The 15,519-nt window shown below is 39.0% G+C and overlaps 2 protein-coding genes and 1 long non-coding RNA gene across 4 annotated transcripts; all 3 read right to left on the minus strand.

The window, feature by feature from the left end:
- Window positions 1–484: 484 nt before the first annotated feature.
- Window positions 485–1,258, minus strand: LOC147482007 (uncharacterized). Its single transcript, XM_086579156.1, has one exon. It carries the CDS (start codon window positions 1,256–1,258, stop codon window positions 485–487), a length of 774 nt encoding a protein of 257 aa, XP_086435282.1.
- Window positions 1,259–3,454: 2,196 nt separating this feature from the next.
- LOC147482008 (uncharacterized) lies at window positions 3,455–4,471 on the minus strand. Its single transcript, XM_086579157.1, has one exon. The coding sequence runs from the start codon at window positions 4,469–4,471 to the stop codon at window positions 3,455–3,457; it is 1,017 nt and encodes a 338-aa protein (XP_086435283.1).
- Window positions 4,472–7,344: 2,873 nt separating this feature from the next.
- LOC147482009 (uncharacterized) lies at window positions 7,345–9,265 on the minus strand. 2 transcript variants are annotated; one of them, XR_015206975.1, is made up of 3 exons: window positions 9,130–9,265; window positions 8,091–8,251; window positions 7,345–7,679 (listed from the first exon to the last, which is right to left on the minus strand). It is a non-coding gene; the product is annotated as an uncharacterized LOC147482009 (long non-coding RNA). The 2 variants fall into 2 exon arrangements; XR_015206974.1 differs by lacking the exon at window positions 9,130–9,265 and having other exon boundaries at window positions 8,091–8,423.
- Window positions 9,266–15,519: the final 6,254 nt, after the last annotated feature.

The following is a 15,519-nucleotide window of genomic DNA, read 5'->3' on the forward strand; positions in this document are numbered from 1 at the left end:
TTTTTGGTTGAACTTTATGTGTCGGGAGCTGTTAGGTCACTTCAGAATTAATTTCAAAAGTAACACAAGTGACTTATTGTATCACTTTTTAAGTGACACAAAAAGCCCTTACTTTAGTAGTGCAATAAGTGTTTACTTTTTAAAAACAGACAAGAAAACAAGTTTCTTGTGCACTAATATATTCAATAATTAAACCTCGTAAACATTAGGAAGTCCACTTTAAGAATTGTTGCCTTCAAAAACAAGAGTTCAAGTTTCGGGATTTAAGAGATTTGGTAAACCATGCTAAACAATAATAAAAAAGACTTGCTTAAAAAATAAGATAAAAAAGGAATAGTTTGCTCATAAATATCTACCATTGAACATGCTACCATACACCACGTGATAATAACTACCCTCCCAAAACTCTTGTAAACCTAGCACTCTAAAAGTTTCAGTCTTTTTTTTTTTTTTTTTTTGAATACCATATATATTACTAATACCATCAAACCAGAACAGGGATTAACTTGTCTTGTAGGATACAAAGAGGAAGCTGGTCCATTTGCTGCTTATGGAAAGCCCATTGTGCAAGCAAATGTGCCTTTCCATTAGACCTCCTAGTGATCCACTTAAACTTACAGAAAGCAAAATTAGAGCTTAACTTTACTACATAGTCTCTCAAACTCTCAAACTTCCAAGAACATGTTTGGCCATTAAGAGCCTTAGTGACCTCTAAGCAGTCCCCTTCTATATACACAACAGTCCACCCATGAAGCAACGCAAGTCCTAGTGCCACCTCAGCAGCCACCATCTCTGCTTCCTCTACAGACTTTGCTCGGAATCTCCTAGTACCTGCCCCTACTACTTTGCCTTCTGAATCCCAAGCTATAGTACCAGCAGCTGCTTCCCCTGACATAACCTGAAAGGCAGCATCATATCTTATATTAATACACTCATTAGGAATAACAGGGAACAAAGAATCTAACTCAAAAAAGTTTTGGTTAAAGTAATTTTCAGAGGGGATAGAGTTCTCATTCTGCATTCTGGTAGTAGCAAAACCCTTGTAGCAGTTGCATGCCTCCATCTCACTTCTTCTGAGAATTCTTTCCCTATTAGGGAGCCTCTGTTCAAACCTGGCTTCATTCCTAGCTTTCCAGATGTTGTATAGGAGATAACAAGCCTGAACTCCTACCTGAGCTATATGTTGGCTCTTATTATTGCTCCAACTTATGAATTTGGAGATCCAATCCTTAGTGTTGTTTCTACCCTGAATCTCCATTCTTAATCCCAAACTTGAACTGAACCACAATTTTCTGGTCCAATCACATTCAAAAAAACAGATGGTTTTCTGGTTCCAAACTGGTATTACATAAGGGGCAAAAAAAGTCCCCCTCCATCTTCCAAGAAGCCAACCTATCTCCCATAGGTAAGGCATTCATATAGGCTTTCCATATGAACATTTGAATGTTGGCTGGTATTTTGGTTTTCCAAAGGAGCTTTACTGTTTTGGTATTGAAACTAGAGCTCTGTCCTTCACCACTATCTTTGGCTAGGTACTTGTGGACAGATTTCACAGTCAATCTCCCAGCCTTCTCTCCACTCCATTTCAGCCTATCCTTGCCAAGACCCAGAGGTATGATCATAATATCTTTGATTCTTGCCACAAGGAAAGGCTGAAAGAAGCCTTGCAGCTTGGCCTCATCCCATCCAGTTCTATCCTCCAGAAAAAAGTCAGCCACATGAAGGCCTTCTAGTCTGGGATCCTCCACCCCTAACTCTCTCAGAGTTTGAGGTTTTCCATTGCAGATCACCCAAGGGTCATCTAAAACTGAGTTGGAGTTACCACTGTGAATACCCCAGACTATCCCTCCACTTATGATATTGAAAGTGTTATGGATACCTTTCAAAAAGTAAGAGGCATACCCAGGAGGTTTCCAGACATCCCCTATCCAGTTTTTACTATATATACTAGCAAGAGTTTTTGTCCAAACAGATTCAGTATCTGTAGCAGCTTTCCAAGGGAGCTTGGCTAACATTGCTACATTTATATCCCTCATCTTTCTAAACCCCAACCCTCCTTCAGGTTTGGTTTTACACAACTTGTCCCACCCAATGGTATGGACACTGTTAGAATTTTCAGCACCATGCCAAAAAAAATCTCTGCATGCTTTGTCTATCTTGTTGCAAGTAGACATGGGGAGCATATAGGTAGACATAGCATAGAGAGGAGTAGCTTGTACCACAAATTGGATCAGGGTAGCCCTTCCAGCCTGTGAAAGGACTTTAGCCTTCCAACCTTTTATTTTCTTATGGATCTTATCAACTAAATAGTCAAAATCCTCAGCCTTTTTTTTGGATAGCATGATAGGTATACCCAAGTATTTGTCTTTTGGATCAAAAACCTCATTTTCCAAAACTTCTTTAGCTTTATTTTATTGCGAAACTTGATGTTTCTGCTAAAAAACATGCTAGATTTATCAAAATTTATCAACCCACCGAAGCAACCTGATAGTCTTGGAGGATATCTTTAAGATGACCCCCATCCTCAAGATTTCCCTCCGGTGAATGGGATCAGTCATCTGCATCTGAAGATGGGAGATGGGAGGAGAAGCCCTCCCATCTTAATCCCATGGACTTTCTCCTCAAATTTCGGCTTTTTGCAATCATCCTAGAAAGGGCCTCAGACATGATGATAAAGAGATATGGTGATAGGGGATCCCCCTGTCTGAGGCCTCTTTCGGGGATTATCTTATTTAGAGGATTCCCATTAAGAAGCACTTGAAAAGATACAGTGGATATACACTGCTTTATTAGAGTCCTCCACTTCTGGCTAAAATCCAGTCTATCAAAGATGTTGTCCACCAGGGACCACTCAACTCTATCATAGGCTTTTGCCATATCCATCTTCAAAGCTACCCAGCCATGGTTTTTATCTTTCATGTTTTTCATGTGATGGAAGAGCTCACAAGCTAACCCAGTGTTATCTCCTATATTTCTACCTTTGATGAAAGCCCCTTGGAAGGGAGAAATGATTTTATTCAGATGCTGCTTGAGCCTATTGGCAAGGATTTTAGAGATGACTTTATAACAAAAATTGCAGAGACTTATAGGCCTAAATTGTGCCACAATCTCTGGATTATTTATCTTAGGAATGAGAGCAATATAAATTTCATTAAAAACAGGGTTCAGCTCCCCCTTATGGAAAAAATCCTTCACAAAAGCCACAATACTGCTCCCCACAACCTCCCAAGTGTTTTGGTAGAAGCACCCTTGGAACCCATCAGGCCCAGGAGCCTTCAAGCTTCCCATCTTATTAACAACTCTCCAAATATCCTCAGAAGATGGGATGACAGTAAGCATCTCATTTTCCTTATCCGTGATACAAGGAGTGAACAGATTGAGAATGCTATCATTTTGATAGGGTTGATCAGATTTGAAGAGAGCTTGGAAGTAGGAGTTAATGTTATCTCCCACTTCAGCTCTTCCCCCCCACCCTCTGCAGCCTCTCAATGCTGTTTTTTCTTCTTCTAAAAATGGTGGAGAGATGGAAAAACCTAGTATTTTTTCCCCCATCCTTCAACCAGTGAATAGTGGATTTCTGTTTCCAGAAACTTTCCTCCTTAACCAACCATTCAAGCAACTCAGATTTAAGTCCTTTTGCTCTCTCATAGTTGGCTAGGGAGAAAGGTTTAGTGAGGACAGCTTCTAGCTCCTTGTTAACTTTTTTCAGATTTGTAAAGATGTTGCCAAACACCTTCTTATTCCATATAGTAAGATGTTGTTGTGTTAACTTGTGTTTTAGGATCACATTAATGTCAGGCAAATCATGAAATATAGAGTTCCAGGCAGTTTTAATAACAGACATGCATGCATTATCAGAGAGCCACATATTGTAAAACCGAAAGGGTTTTTCATGCGTGGTTCTATTCTCCTCCTTTTCTTTGAGATTTATCATAATAGACAGATGATCAGAGCTAGCATTAACAACATTGTACACATGCATGTTAGGAAAAAGGACAACCCAGGCATCAGTAGCCAGAGCTCTATCAAGTCTCTCTAAGATATGACTGTTGGGGGCTCTGTTATTACTCCAGGTATACATAGGTCCTTTAAATCCTAGGTCAATCAGCCCAAGGTTATTTATCAACCCATTGAAATCAATCATACTGTTATTAAACATACTTCTTCCCCCTATTTTTTCATTTAGCGAGGTAATGACATTGAAGTCCCCAAACAGACACCAAGGTCCTGGGATCAGGGTAGCCACATCCCTGAGCTCAGCCCAGACCCGATGTCTATTACAAGCAACAGGTTCACCATATACAAAAGAGAAAAACCAGGTTTCAGTGCAAAAAAAATTATTTAGTTTACCTGTCACTTGGTTCCTAGTAGCTCCCAAGATTTCCAGGTCCACCCCTTCTTTCCATAGAATTGCTAACCCCCCACTCCGACCAACTGCTGGAACACAAAAGCAACCCCTATACTTGACCATTCTACTAATACCTTTCATCCTATCTACACCAACCTTTGTTTCAGACAGACATATAATATCAGGATCGAACTTCCCTATTAAGTCCTTTAGATTTTGAATTGCCGCGGAGGAACCTATTCCTCGGCAATTCCAGGCTTGTATCATGGCTGGCGAGGCGACTGTTGTGGGATAGCTGCCGCGAACCCTGGAGGAGAGAACAAACCCCCACTGTTTCCAGACTCAGCCCTACCACTACTATATCCACCACCTGTGCTACAACCCCCCCTCCTTACCATGTGGCTGCCTTGAACTTTCCCCTTTATACTGTTGTTTAATCTTAACAGATCTCTTGTGCACCACTGAGGAGTCATCAACCGCTAAAGGCTTTGGTTGTGGAATCATCGCCTTCGAGATGCTCTCCTCTGATACATACCCATCTCCTTCCAAGCTGCCTTGAGCAAGATCCCCAGGCACATTTCCAATAGACACTTCCTCTGGCCTCTCCTCATGCTGAAAACCTATCTCATTTCCAACCTCTATATCTTGATAATCTTCCCCCCATTATGTAAACGCATCTGAAGGAATCTGATCTTCTGGGAATGAGTGTCCCGAGAAATCAGATGGGTTGGTATAATCTAGAGATCTACCCGAGTTAGATGGCTCAGTTGAGACGATAGAATCACTTGAGATGCTAATCACTGGAGCTTCTTCTGGGATGAGCAAGTGTCCTAGGCCTCTGGCCCGTAAAGCATCTGCCTCTCTTTTGGCTCGTTTTGATTCTCTTGCTACCTTCCTCAGACAATACTCTGTCCATTCTTTATCATCCATGGTTTCTGCCTTACTTCCAGATCTTGAGCTACTCTTCCTTTTTTTACCCACTTCAGCCCCTCTTACTAACTCTACTCTTTGTTTGGCTGATCCTTGACGCCTTCCTTGAGAAACCACCGTCTTAAAACCCCTTCCACGTGTAGGTAACCCAGAGAATTTGAAAAAAGGTGGAGCTTTTCCAGCTGTTAGAGTGGATTGATAGAACTCATCTCTGTTGGTCTTCTCAGTGTTTGGTATGATTGTGTTGGAGAGTGGTAAGATAGATAGTGGCAAAGTCTGCTCATCTCCAGCTCTATTCCCTGTTTCCAAGGAGTTCTCTCTCAGAGCTAGAGGATCTAGGTCTCTCGTGGAGGCTTCCAGGTATGCCAATCCAACCCCTTGGGCCTTATCCAATCCATCCTCCTTAGACCTCTTCATATTATCCAGGTCCATCTCCATAGAGGCCAAACCCCAGACAATTAAGGCTTGTTCCTTATGGTCCAGCCCTTGTCCTGATCCCCAACTGCTTTCTTGGGCTTCTATCCTCTCGAACTGTTGGGCTTGGGCTTCTGTCATATCGATCTTTTGGGCTTGGTCCGATTCTTCCATCATCTGGATTTCTCCAGCTTGGCCTGCCATGTCTGCATCCCCAACGACTACTGACTCTGCCTTCCCCATTTCTGATTCAACCGTTCTGACTTCTGTCAATTCAGACCGTTGCTCCTCTGCCTCCTTAGTCCTAGTCAGCACCCCAGCCCCCTCCTTCGCTGCTCTTGGCGGTGTAGCAAGGATCCCCGCCCCTTGCCATGAGCGTCTACCCAGTGAGCCCCTATCCTTAGCTGGTATCTGATCAGCTCGAGGCTTTTTTGGCGTCCCCGAAATGGTAATAATTGCCGGAAAAGAGGCAGCTAAGCCATTAAAGAACATATTGGCCCTTTGGAGGAAGGAGAAATTATTTTTGATATCCCTAGGGGATCCCCCCAAACTTCTCATCTCTACACAGAGTTTCTCTCTTAAATTGCAATAGTACAAATCATGCCCTATACATCCGTAGAAATAACAAAAAATGTCCAATTTTTCATACTTGAACGTCACTGGAATAATTTCCCCCAGCTCCGTGCATAAATCTATTCCCTTAAGTAAGCGTTCCTTGATATCCATACTCACTCTTACCCTGGCCACTGGATTTTTAAACTCAGGTGAACAGCCAGTATCAACTCCTTTCACTTTGCCTAGATGCATCCCAATGGTGTTGATATTCTCCTCGTTTATCCGATCTCTTGGAAGTCCATATATCTGGATCCAGAAGTCCACTTTGTCAAACTTCCGATCATCTTCCAGGAGGTCTACATATTTTCCTTTTTTGATAGACAGAATGAAACCTTGTATCAACCAAGGCCCATTCTGTCTAACATAGTTGTATTCATCTCCGTTTTCAAACACCATCTTGTACATACCTTTTGCAATCATCTCTATACTCGTATGACCTTTTGTTTACCAGTTTCTATGTACCTCATCCGCAAACACTTGCAAAGGAATGTGTTTACCCCCAAACAGCTTCCCTATCAGGGTTGTGTGCTCTTTTAAGTCTACCTCTAAATTCTTACATCCTATCGCAACCACTTTTTTTTTCTTTTGAACAGGTTTTTCATATCAGCTTGGAGTTTTTCTATTTTTTGTTTTGTTTTTTCCTGATTTTCTTCTTCATTCTCCTTCAGCCCATCACCTTGTATCACTTCCATCTCCTACCAAACCTAGACTCCCAGAAATCCCAGAGATGTATGAGTGATAGGGAGAGCAGTATACAAGAAGGTGAAGGAAAGAGCAGGAAAAGAAAGAATGACAAGAAAGAAAGTAGGAAGGAGATGCACCAAGGGAAACTAAAAATACTAACTGTAGGATTTTCTACCTAGCAACTTTGTCTTATCATTCAAAATTCAAAAAGAAAAGAGGGGGAAAAGAGAGTAGGTCATTCAGATAGAGAGAAAACTGCTTTCAGCCGCAGGAGAGCTTTCTTAAAAATTAAAAAAAGTTTCAGTCGATACTTTAAAATTAAAAAAATTGGTGAATTCCTTGGGGCAGACCCGGGCATCAAATATATATATTCCAGAGACTCTGACTACTGAAAACAAGGCCTCGTCTAAGACAGATTTCTAGCCAAGGGACATGCATATAATCGTCTAAGATAGGAGGTTTAGTCCATAAATATAGCATGTCAAAAGAAACCCAGCAGCCCGTAACAGAAAAAGTTGTTCAGCATCAAGGAGTCACATATTACAATCATAAAATGTAATTTAAACAAAGAATAGAACTGTAAAGATGTTTTCCATCAAGTCACAGAGAAAAATGTTGATGCGTCGCCCTCCTCACCATCAGCAATAGTGATATTCAATGCATGCCTTAAGAGCAGAAGTGCCATTAACTACAACGGAACAAGTAAGATGAACCCCCAATTATTTTCGAAGACCAGACCACGAGACAAGAACAACAAACACAAATGAAATAGCATTATTTTGAACTCATATAATTCCTAAATGGTTATGTAAAACAAAATGATAAACTTTCCTTAGGCATCAATTCAATGAACTAGTTCCGCTGCCAAGCAATTCATTCTCGGGGCATTTTATAAACCGATAAACTGATGATGTCTAAAATCTTTATATAATTTACTGAGTATAACTGTCACTTTACCAGCATGCTTTTCCGCATCACAATATTTTTAATATTCTATATTCTTTCTAATTAAAATACCTAACTAAAGTCAAGATTCAGCTCGTAAAACCTTTTATTCTTTTTACTAGTGTCTGAAATATTATAACATAGTAATACTTACAATTAGGGTAGTGGAGCGACAAAAAGCAGCTCCACTGGCATTCGTAGCTTCATACTCATCATAGTCGGCCTCCATAAAATGGCGCTCCGCTGCTGCCACTGCCAAGAGTCAGGGCCGGCTCAAGGCTGGATGTGGCCTTAGGCGACGATCCAAAGTGAGGCCTTTTTTCTCAATCACAAAGGAACAATAACAATTAGCAAATTGATGTACTAATTTTCATCTATAGTACTTGAAACCTCTTAGATGCATATTGATCCTCTAAAGTCTGCACCTGTAAAGAATTCATTAGCAGCAAAGAAAATGGACAAATACATAAGCAAGGTGGATATGGAATCAAAGAGTAGTAGGCTCACTTAGTACATAACCCTTGATGCTTTGTAACAAGTATAATGTTTCTACTTCAACTAATAAATTCACCTTTTGGGAGTTTTGATTTTCAATTAATATCTGATTTAGTATAGTCATTCACTCATTCATGATCTATTTAGTATCAGGATCCATCTGGAGGTTCAGTCGCAAGAGGGACCTCAGTGAATAGGAGATTGAGATAGCTTAAACTTTTTAAGAAAGATTGCCTATTTCCTACACAATAGAAATTTACATAATGCAATTTGATGCTATGCTTCGTAGAGATGTGTAAGAATCATAGCATCAACTAGTGTAAGAATCATAGCATCTACATGTCTACATTCTGTTTTCAAAGATATATTACACACTTAACACGAATCGACAACATGAAGAACCAATCAATACCTCATGCCCCGACACCCCACTCGCGCAAATCCAATAAAAAACCATCATTCCCTTTAGTACCTCATAGCTAGTTTCAAATAACATATCTTCAATAAACTAATGCATAGTTACACATACGTAGCATCCAAAATTGTGTAAAGATCATCTTTTAACTATACTTTTCTATAAAAAACAAACGAAATATATTGAAAACACATAATTGAATCAAACCAACTTAGATCTAACTTAAAATTTTAACTTGGACATTTAAGAAAATCAATAAACAATCAAAATTTATTTATATTACCTCAGGAGAGAGTTTTTGACAGTGACCACACCAAGGAGCATAGAAATAAACGAATATGAAATCAAAAGTTGAGATTTATTAATACGTACTACTTGTTGGCGTTATCGCTCACATGAAGAGAGAAAATGAATTGATTTTTGCTTGGAGAAGTTTGAGCATGACCCGCGCTCAGATTGGTCTGGACGCAAGCGCACCCCGTGCCCAAGCGCTTGGACATCGTCCAAGGCAAAAGCACGCCACGCGCCCATTCCAGCACAATTCCGAGCGCGACCTGCGCCATTCATATTTTGGCAGGATTCTATTTTTCCGGAACCGCGAGTTTTGGTTATATATTTGGGTTTTTGGCAAAACCAAGTACACGAGAGGCAGCATAAAAGTCAGAGAAAACTCAATCTTAGAAGCTATCAAGATTGAGAGATAACCTTTACAGATAGATAACTCTATAAAGAGATAAGAGTGATCTAGTAAGGTGAGAGATTGAAAAGAGAGATTGTAATATTCCTTCCCACTTTATAAAGAACTAGCTCTTGTGGAAGTAGGCACCATTGGCCGAACCACGATATATCTTTGTGTTGTGGTATGCGTTTAATTCTGCTTTACATTATTATATGTTGTTAATAGTTGTTTAGCCAGTTGGGCATGCTAGTATAGGTTATAGTTGATATTTAGAATTTGTCTGGAGTTGGATCGTGTTCAAATACAAATTATCTATGTAATGGGGGAATCAATTGGTATTGGTATAAACCGCAACACTATTTGGTATAAGAAGTAAAGTACTAATTATAGAACCTCATTTCACTCACAATTGAAGTGAAAATCTAAATTTATAGAACCTCATTTCACCACAATTGAAATGAAAATCTAAATTTGAAGAAGTTTATGTTTTCCTTCATTATATTGTAAATGGGGTACACATGCATGATATACCAAACTATCTTAAAAGATGATGGACCAAGGATCAAGTTGACGAGGCCTTTTAGAATCTCTTAAATTATTAGCTGAACTCAAAATGGTCTAGTGATGCGTTTATAAAACAGAAGGTAATGTTTATCTGATTAAAATCAAGTTCAGTTTGGCACAAAGGAAATGGCATTCTTAGGTGGAATCCATTTAACCGATCTAATTAAGAATAAATAATAATAATAATAAAAAAAAGAAAAAGAAAAAGAGATGCATGTGCATCACGTACGTTTGATAGTCAATTAATAGTTTAGTACCGTACTTATTAAAAGGGCTAAATGTTTCCTCGTATGAAAAATATTTAACTGGTAGGTTAAGAAAACAGAAATGAAAGGAAACGATAACAGAACAGGAAACCCCCTCCATATTTCAATATTTTAGCGCGCTGCAACAGAAACCAAAGATCTTGTGAGAAACTAAGATTGTGAGTTGTGATTACAATTGTTTGTAAACGAGTTACTCAAATTATCTAGTTGGTACTTGGTTTCAATTTTTGATGACTTGGAAGCATTGTTTACAATACGAAGTTACCAAATTTACACATAACTTGGTAACATTGTTTACGCTACGAAAATACCAAATTTACACAACTTCAATTCTACTATCTATTACCACCACAAAACTAGTCTACTCCTCAAAAACACTCCACATTCCACCACCATGTCAACTACTTTTCATCTTTCCTTCCTACTTTTACTAGTCTCATTTGCTACTGCTCTTACTACTAACCAAACTGAAACTGAGATTCAAGCCTTACTCTCGTTCAAACAAAACCTCCATGACCCACTTGATTCACTAGATGGTTGGGACTCAACCACACCTTTTGCACCATGTGACTTTCGTGGTATTTCATGTTACAATACTCAAGTCCATGAACTTCGTTTACCTCATCTTCAACTTTCAGCCCCCTCACTCCTCACCTCTCCAAACTCACAAACTTACGTAAACTTTCTCTCTGTTCAAATTTACTCAACGGTACTATCCCATACTCCTTGTCAAAATGCCGTCATCTTCGCGCAATCTTTTTACAATATAACTCATTCTCTAGGAACTTCCCACAAGAGATACTCACTAATTTGACAGATATTCAGGTTGTGAACATAGCCAATAATATGTTTTCCGGTACCATTTCCACAAACATTCCATCCAGTTTAATATATCTACTTGCATTTATTAAATTTCATGAATTCTAAGCAAGAAAATCTGGAAAAAACAAATAGCAAGAAAACACTCACCCAACATAACATGCACAAAAAAATTAAGCACAAAATGCATGTGACTCTTAGAATACTAATTACAACATATAATTTGCAACAAAATCTACTGAACACACTTATACATACAATCTATAACTGCCCAAACACCTAATGAAAAAACCCATTTCTTCCATGGACGATGGAGTTCCATCCAATCTTCCATGCTCCTCCACATTCAAAACCATGAAGACAAAAATGGAATTGAAAGTTTAAACTTTAGTGCGGAACCATATAGCCTTCCATATGCAAATATCATATTATGGTCTTCTATATAGTCTAATGTCTTTTTTTAATTATATTATTGTTATTCTTCCAATGACATTAAGCTAATCCTCTCATTAGAGGAAGTGATTATAAAGCCTAATGAGGAATAAATTGTTGAGTAAAATTATTTAATTGTGTATATGTTTCAATGAGTTTAATTTAATGTGTGATTTACAAAATAAACATATACTAAATTAAACTAGGGATTCTTATGATTAAATCGAGAGATTTAGTTGTAATAATCCTACATGCTAGTAATAATGACTATACAAATGTAGGTTGTTGCTAGGAATGTGTACTTTGTGGCTCATTAAGCCCACAAATCCAGCCCAATACTAGGCCTAGTCCAGCAGTTAAGCTCACGTGCTTAACCCTAGCTCATCTAATAACTGATCTATTTATGAATATGTCTAGGTTCATTATGGTAGAAGATAAAGATAGAAGTTCAATAAGATAACCATTCTGGTGACACAAACAAGACAAGTCCTCAAAAGACTCTACTTTCTCTACCAATTCATAGAAAAAATCATTCTCTCTCATAACAAGGAATTACATGGAAACTTAATCCCTGGAAAATCAAATCTTGGGTACGTAGGCAACCATTCTTGGTTTAGTCTCATCTCTCCCAACCTTCAATTTCCCTCTATGTTCTACAATTTTTTCATCAAATTGCTCTCGTTGTGTTGAAGCAGATTATTGATGAAACATAATTGGCACTGTCTGTGGGGATTTTAGAATCCATTATCACGTGAATCAATCAAGATGGTAAGCACAAGATGTAGACCGAACAATCAACATATTCCTTCTGCCAATAGGAATTGCAACCCTCGAAATTCAAGTCGGCTAATGCAAGAACCGTTGAATAATCGAGTTGCGCCTAGTGGTAGGATTAATTCTCAACATCCAACTGTAGCACCACCGCCGCCACCGTCACTACAAAAGTTAGTACAAACGCCACTGCCACCACCCTTAACAGTCTTGTAACAAGAAAACCTACAAGTTAATAATCCTCCACGTGGTCCGCCGTCCATCCATGTCGATCCTTCAGTTGACATGGATATGGACGTGGACATTACTCTCACACCAACTAACGGAAAAAGTGATTGTATCAACCAATACACCCTAATATGGTTGAGCGTGAGTTATGACGAGTCAAAAATTTAAATAGGAACTTGAGAAGGAAGTTGGCAAAGAGACAGAGGCCGGTGGACGATGTTGCTAATTCCACTATGTCAAGGCGACCACGTAGGGAAGCAGGTTGTTCCAGTGTATGGGACCGTCTTGAAAATCCACTTCATCGTTCTCAACAATGAACTACTTCTCAAGCATAGTCAAACAGTGCACGCTCTAAAAGTCCTATTACCCAAAATTATGGGGAGAATCGGATTGGTCGAAATAATTACTATCCTAGACATGTCCGATCTCACAGGGAAGATTTATCTCCGAGAAGAAATTTCAGGGAAGACCGCCATTCGAGATATATAAGACATGACGAGGAAGGCAGACATCATATAAAGGAGCGACACAACATGGAGGAGCGGTATATTAATACCGGCCATCATGCCAAAGGTGACTACCGGCTTAGACATGCTGGTTACAGGGAAAGAGAAAGACAATCACTGATAAGACCTAATCGTGCTTATCGCCAAAGATCTCTACCTCCAATAAGAGACAATGGAAGGTATCCTTTTCCATATGGGCGTGATCAAGGAAATCCAAATTGCTCGAGCAAATACTTCAAGTCCGTCCGAAACAAACAACAAATAAAGAGTTGATTGCAAAATAACTTAACGATAGAGTCAAGGGATGCTAGAATGAAAAACTTGACGGTAAAGGAAGGGTACTTGATAAGTTAAAAAAAAATGTCATCATATCCTAGACAGGTTTGACCGGACAGGGAAGATCAAGATCCTAGATAGGTCCAACCTAACAAGGAAGGCTGACCTCGCTGATTTGAAGAAAATCGCCATCCCAGACAGGTCCGACCTGACAAGAAAAAAAAAACATTATAGAAGAAACTATATACTATATAGAAAGCCCCCATCCCAGACAAAGCTGTCCTAATAGGAAAGGCCGACCTCGTAGATTTGAGAAAAACTACCATCCCAGATAGGGAAAGAAAGTGTCACATAAGAAACTATAAAGGAGATTGTCATCCCAGATCGGACCGATTTGACAGGGAAGGGCAACCTTGTTAATCTGAGGAAAATTGCCATCCCAGATAGGTCTGATCCGATAGGGAAGGAAGGTGTCACAGAAGCAACTAGAGGGAAGACCATAATCTCAGACAACCTACCGGCCTGGATAAGCTGGTTACTCGCAAAGACAAAGACAATCTCCAGTCGGACCCAAACGTGTGTACTACCTAAAATCTCCAACTCTTGTAAGAGATAATGGCAGGTGTCATCCTCCACATATGCTCAATTGGGGCATCTATCTGTTTAAATCTTCTGGATGAAATAGATTTCACCCCGCTTAACACAAAATCCCTTTGATGTATGATAACATGCAATTAATGGATTGATGAACAGTAATGTGAAGATGCTTGAACAGTAGATTTAGATGTGAAAACAGTGATTTAGATACTCTAAAATATCATGAGATAAATAGGAGTAGTTGTGTTCGATCCACTCTTGATTGCATGTACTTGAATACCTATCTAGACTAACTAAACTACTTCACTAATGAGAGTAATATGATATCAAAACAGTACTTTTAAGATGCTAAACAATGTTTTGGATGATGAGAGAAGATATTAGAGAGGGGAAATTCCACCACGCGATTCGATTGGCTATTAGCTTAGTTATCGAATCGCTTGTTTAATCCCTAGTGAATACCAAGTCATCACTGATCAAGGTTTTATTAGCATGAGAGATCAGCACCTCCATAAATCTCTTTGATGGGGTTTCTAATCTCTAGTTCTCCGTTATGAGTTCTATCTCTAGAAACTCACAACGAAGAACTTGGAACTCTAATTGCAAAAACAATAAGTAAACTAATTACCAATCATCTTCACATGACTTCATAAACCCCCTCTAATGGAGGTTTAGCTTTGTGTCATTGAATTCATACTAACTAAACAATCAATAGAAGACATAAGAATGAGAAGAGAATTGAAATTGAATTGCATAATAACTAAGCTTTTATTGAAAAGGTTCAAATGGAGGCTACACTACAAAACCCTAATTACTTAACTAACAACTAAACTAAAACTAATCTATATTATGCTAATTTGAGGAGGAGAAGAGTTTAGCCTTAATCCTCTTTATATAGGAGAGGGTTAGGGTTACATTTTCGTGCATGGACCTGGAAGGGGGACTTTGGGTCTCTAATATGAGTCCAAAGTCCATTAGGTTAAGTCTAAATTGGTCACTAATGTAGGAAATTATTTCAATACCTTTTTGGTCCACTTTTATAGCTCTGATTGGGCTAAGGCCAGTTCCATTGGAAATCTGGTTTCGAGCCAGTCGTTTGACATAAAGTAGGCCCAATTCCAAGAACTGAGTCCAAAGATAAGCCCATTTGAAGTTCTGATAGTTTTTTTTTATCCTTTTTCTTCTCGAATTGGCTTTGACTTCCTAGCTTTGATTGGGATTGAAAAGGCTTTTCCTTTTTGATTCTTGGGCTTTAAACATAGAACTTCCTTAGCAATCATCTTGACTCGTTTTTCATGCAAAAATGGTGTTTTTTTTTTTTTTTATTGGCAAGCCTGTTTTAAATGAGATCAGTAACTTTTTGATGCTGGCGGGGCTTGACCCCCCAGACCTCTGGTATCATCACCCAAAGATTTTGCCGACTTTGCTAGTCAGCACCTGCAAAATATGTGGGCAAGCCTGTTTTTAAAAAGATTAATAAATCAATAGTATATAGTGGAGTTCGAACCCCAGACCTCTGGCATCATCACCCAAAG

This window comes from Coptis chinensis, chromosome 8 (genome assembly GCF_015680905.1).
Source record: "Coptis chinensis isolate HL-2020 chromosome 8, ASM1568090v1, whole genome shotgun sequence".
NCBI classification, from domain to species: Eukaryota; Viridiplantae; Streptophyta; class Magnoliopsida; order Ranunculales; family Ranunculaceae; genus Coptis; species Coptis chinensis.

Bases quoted from the DNA above. Each gene is read 5' to 3' on its own strand.
- LOC147482007 (XM_086579156.1), bottom strand. From the start codon at position 1,258: ATGGAGATTCAGGGTAGAAACAACACTAAGGATTGGATCTCCAAATTC.
- LOC147482008 (XM_086579157.1), bottom strand. From the start codon at position 4,471: ATGGTCAAGTATAGGGGTTGCTTTTGTGTTCCAGCAGTTGGTCGGAGT.